The sequence below is a fragment of the Lepisma saccharinum genome, chromosome 15 (genome assembly GCF_977018435.1).
Source record: "Lepisma saccharinum chromosome 15, izLepSacc3.1, whole genome shotgun sequence".
Classification (NCBI taxonomy): Eukaryota; Metazoa; Arthropoda; class Insecta; order Zygentoma; family Lepismatidae; genus Lepisma; species Lepisma saccharinum.
Genome location: NC_139243.1, coordinates 11826662 through 11832077, shown reverse-complemented (window position 1 = coordinate 11832077; position 5416 = coordinate 11826662). Strand labels below are relative to the sequence as shown.

Sequence of the window (5416 nt, the reverse complement as noted above, 5' to 3'; positions counted from 1 at the left end):
AGAACGTTTTTTTGGATCAGTTTGTGATTAAATGGAAACTATAGACTTACGTTCTTGCTTCTAAATCAAGGTTGGGTAGATCAATATTTCATTCTATAACTAGGCCTACCTACATATTATGTATCTTTAAACCATAGATGCTCTAACTGAATAAATATGTTGATACTTTTGAAAGAGTTCAATGTGATAATTTTACCGACATATTTGACAAGCCACAAGGGCAAAAGTTGCTTCGAATAAAAGATATGCCAGCACACCAACTTCGGAAACTTCGAGATGAAGCGAGGGAGCAAAAATCGGGCTGGAATTTATTATTATTTATTATATCAAGTTACAAAGTAATAGTATAAATTAACTGTGTCACATAAAACATCGTACACATTGTAAATGATTTCTTGCAGCTTTTATTCTGTCAAGTCGTATATGTAGTGAAAGCGATCAGTTTGAACATAGTACATAGTTACATACGTTTGTATCTAACATGATGCATCAGAGTGTAGTAGAAGTGGACTTAAAACATCAGAGTTTAGTAGATAGTTTGTTCAACTTCTTACATACGGTATATTCGAGTTTGTAGATGTTTTCAATCTTTAAATGTTTATGAAATTATACTTAGGTCTACTGGATTAGAGATGCACACAACTGAAACAATTTGTACACAACCAAAATGTTATAATGTTCTAACTGTCACACATGGAATAGTGAATCTCAGTCGCAAAAGGGTGAAAAACAAGAAACTATCAGGTCAAGTAAGCAGTTAGGCTCAACATTTTCGTTATTTCTTTCACTGTAACGATGAATCGCATTATAGTTAGTGAATTCATGCGATAACAGATTGTCTGTAACAGTGTAACTTGGCACGGATTCATCTTCTTTGCTTGTGAGTTGCGGCTGACATATCTGCAAGTTGCCAAGAACTGATGAGATATTTTCACGAGAAGGTTCTAACGATCTTCGTCGACATTCAATATTCGACCAACGAGCCAGAGTTCTCACAATGATTGCTTTCGATGACACACGCAACGTATTTCTTTCAATAATCATCAGGAGATCCTCAAGAGACAGATCTTCTACCTGCTCTTGGATCAAAATTTCATCTGCGTGTAGGTCGATGTATTCGAGGCAGTTCTTCTCCAAGCTTTCACACATGTACTGCAACGAAGCTTGAATGTTGATCAAATCTTTCTGCTGGATAGTAGCTGAATATTTACACTCTTCCTGACCTGGCTTTGCAGATTCGAAAACATCTTTTGATGGTGGTGCAGAAGGATCGTATGGGCCTTTAGTCGAACGTGTCTCATTCATCACAGATTTCTTGCTGTAAAAACGTACATATATGAAAATATCAAGTACACAGGAAACGTGAAGATTGTTGTTCAAGAACTCCACACAACGTTGAAGAAGACCTGGGCATAAGTAGCGGCAGGCAACTTCCAAGGTGGATAGAGCTGTTGTTACTGAGTTTATGTCAACCTCATTCTTCTGGAGGAATCTAACAAGAAAGAGAAGAACCAATTAAAAATTTGACGGGACTTCGTTGATCAAGAACCAAAATGAGTACTGGGAAAGAAGTGCAAACAAATTAACAGGATTTGCTAAACTATTTTTGACCCGGTTCAATTTCTACTGAAAAGGTGTTTGGTTTGAATTTAGAAAAGCATAAATCAGCAATAGAAAGTACTACGGGTTTCCATGGTGGCAACCAGGAGCGTACCCAAGGGAAGGGCGGATGGGACTGTAGCCCCGTCCCCACCAAATCCATGAGTGAATAAGATATTACTCTAGCTAGTTATGATTTGTTGGAGATAAATTCTTTTACATTTCACACAAATTTTTCTTTTACAGAGCTTGCAATAACTGAGCAGTTAGCTATCTTCTACACATTGTAAGAACGTTTACTTTGTCACATTGTATGTATAGACATGAGGTAACCACAGGACAACAAAGTGTACAGTGGGATCCATGAGTATTACCGTGCAAATTGTCCATAACTATTTTCATTCATTTTTCTCCAACGTCCTCTGTGTTTTTAAGCGATGTTTTTTTATGTATGCTGGTGCAGAAGTTGTCAACAGATTGTTTTGGGTTTTCTTTTAATTCTTGAAGCTCTTATTGGGTCATTTAAAGTGCACAAACGTGGTGATGGACAATTTGCACGGTAATACTCATTGATCCCGCTGTACAGAGCATTCTAAACATTTCATAGGTATGTATGTATCACTGACGATGTCGGCTGAGGACAGTAGGGTACTGAAGTAACTATATAAACACATGGAGATCGCCAGAAGTTTTGTAGAGGGGGTAATTTAAAGTAGAAAATAATAAAATAAGTACTATTATTATGAACTAATCATATCGATAAACTATTACTTTGTTATCAATGTCATCATTGTGTATATTATATTGTTGGGAAGACTTCCTATCAATTACATAATACAAAAACTGTACCTTGCCTATAATATACTTAGTTATTTATACACGAATTATATACATTTGAGGACTAAAAGTGGTAAACGTTGTAAGTGCAAAAAGCGAAAGTGTTGGGAAATCGCATCGTTCAGCACATCAGCCCGTAAGAACGTTCCCACTAGTGACCTCTTTACACGCCCTCTGAACTACTTAGGCTACCAGCCATATTTCACGATTACCACATTATAAAGCATGGCACATTTCACAGTTTAACGTGGAAAACTGTGTTTGAATTATTGTGGAACTTACAGCGTTTGTGTTTGAATTATTGTGGAACTTACAGCGTTTACCAATTTTAGTCTTCATTTATCTATCTTATCCCATTTTCACTTCACTGACTTATACAATAATATAATATTATTAATAAATATAATAATGTTATTCTATAAAGGGAACCACATCTCTTCTGGTCTCCAGGACATACAAAGTGCAAACCACACCCTTCATATCTGTGTTGTAACTCATTTTGTTCTGTATATCAGAACAAACATAAATAAATCCTCAACTGAACCGTTAAATTGTACCGTTTCATTTATCTATGTATCAATAAAGAATTATTATCTGTGGTATTACCTACACGCATTGTAATGAATGTTTAAATACGGTCACAGTACGTAAAACAAAAGATAACTAAAAAATACCTCAAAAGCAGAAAATATGATCTAGGTGACACGTCCGGAATCACAACAGTGGAACTCTCGATTGCTTCAGTACCAAAGAACATAGCTTGCAAAACAGGATTGGCCTCTGCAAGTGCCCTTCGTTCTCCCTTCATGCACCAGATGTCAGGCTCGTCACCTACAAGAAACGTCACGTCACCGCCAGCATCGCTGCAAAAAATGGGCAAAATGAATAATTATCACAGTGCCTTTGAATCGTTCAGTTAAGGACAAAAGATATAAATCTTTCAAGAAATTATTTAACAAGCCTTCTTAGATGTCGGCTAAATTACACCCTTGCCTCTAAAGACTTGTACACTAGGAAGATTGTGCAATCCCAATCTGTCAGTTGGTGCAACTGAAGGGACACCTGATCATATTATATTTGAATGTCGTCTTAATGTAACTACGCGTCAGTATTTCTTAAGAGATCTATAAGAAGCAGGATATAATGAGGCATACACCTTGTCAACACTTTTGAGGAACCCGACTAAGAAAATAATATATGTACTTACCAACTATATTGTAAGAGAAAATATTGTATTATAAAATTATGAAATTGTAAAATTATGAAATGTAAAACAAATGTACGAGTAACTGGTGCATAGCTGAAAAGCTACAACCAAATATACATTTGTGTGTGTATATACTGTATATATATAATAAAGGACAAATTATTACCCTATCAAGATCGGCTGATCGACTATTTTTATCTATTAGACAAAAGCTTTGCTGATTGAGGTTTTTGCAGAATTTCATCGGTTGCACTAATTGAATCCTGCGATGGTACCTTTAAGAATAGTCACGGTCGTTTCTTCGTTTTGAATTCCTTCGTCCTAATATAGTACAAACGAAAGAGGTTAATTAAATTATCTAACCGACAAGCAGTCAAGGTTGAAAGAGATATACTGAAGGGGGCGTTATGCGGGTCAGGATCCCCCATTTTGATTCGACTTTCCTTAAAAATATAATTGTATCGATTCATTTTTCTATTCATCATTGCATTAAAAATGCAATGCAATCCTACATGTTGATACTTTAACACATCACACTACTCTGTGGGGTTCTTGGTTATCATTTGATTTAGCCAACCAATCAGGTATAGCCTTACAAATTAATCTCGGATCAGTTGAACGGAATCTCGTGAACGTCGTTTTTCGTTGGTGCAATGCAAATCTTTAAACCAAGTTCATTTAGAGTGGATTAAAATTGATCTCGTTCATCTGAACTTCGAAATAATCGGCGTTGGTGAACGCGGCCATAAGTATCACACATTGTATCGCAAATATCTTTAAGAAGAGTTATCTCAAACTAAACTTACCTTTCACACAACTGCCCAGTGTTCAAGTTAGCTTCGTATGTACTGGACTTGCTCATCTTCTGCACAAGATGGAAGACGCTAATACCAGAGTATGATTCTTTGCGATCGAAACAATGTCACTGATAAAAAAACGATTACTCAAATCATACTATAAATGCTTTCGGCTACAGAAGCAATGGGTGCAAGTTTGCACAGTGGGTGAGTAAGCTCCACTTGGCGTAGTCTCTCATCAGTTGTGATTTCCTCTTACTTTGAATGCTATCTTATCAGAAGCTTGTATTTACGTAATTATCAGAAGACGTACACTTTCCTTATGTAGACCTCTTTGATAAAGGCTTCGTCTTGAAGTGAACTGCGCAGTTCAAGTTTACCAGATTATTACCTCATTCACACCTGCTTATCAGTGAACGACTTCCGAAAGATTATATCAGCTGCATCAAACGTTACCCATAAGTAACCGTTATAAAATGAGCAAATTTCAAATTGTATTCCTTCATCGCCTTGAAGTATTACTCTCTATCTTTTAAGGGTATATGAACGAAGCTCCTCTACCAGTTACATTCTGATGTAACTCTTTCTTCTGCACTTCTTTCCATATACCACATGACTTTTATCTATTCATTTATTGAGTTCGAGTTTGTTTTTAAGTCTGCTTCATGCACAGAAAGGCTAATCGGGACTGAACATACAGTTTAAAGTGGGATCCGAACCACTATGTGCCTCCACCGGGTATCGAACCCAAGACCCCTTGATCCCAAGGCGACGACGTTACCGTCGTAGGAGGTACCTATTCATACGATATATTATTTTATCTTTCGCATATTTAGTGTTCTCCGTTTCTTATCTACACACCTTCTTTCTTGATCTTCCTATTGACTTTCTTGTATGTAGTTTCCTTCACCTTTTCTGCACACGTTCTTCTTGACTATATCTATCCACCAGGCACGTAGCCAGGGGGAGGGCTAAG

The 5416-nt window shown here is 36.7% G+C and overlaps 1 protein-coding gene across 1 annotated transcript; it reads right to left on the bottom strand.

The window, feature by feature from the left end:
* Nucleotides 1–411: 411 nt before the first annotated feature.
* Nucleotides 412–4663, bottom strand: LOC145999584 (BTB/POZ domain-containing protein 2-like). The gene is made up of 3 exons (XM_083136615.1): nucleotides 4450–4663; nucleotides 3111–3299; nucleotides 412–1492 (listed from the first exon to the last, which is right to left on the bottom strand). Exons 1-3 carry the CDS (start codon nucleotides 4503–4505, stop codon nucleotides 709–711), a joined length of 1029 nt encoding a protein of 342 aa, XP_082992741.1. The 5' UTR covers nucleotides 4506–4663; the 3' UTR covers nucleotides 412–708.
* Between the last annotated feature and the right edge of the window lie 753 nt (nucleotides 4664–5416).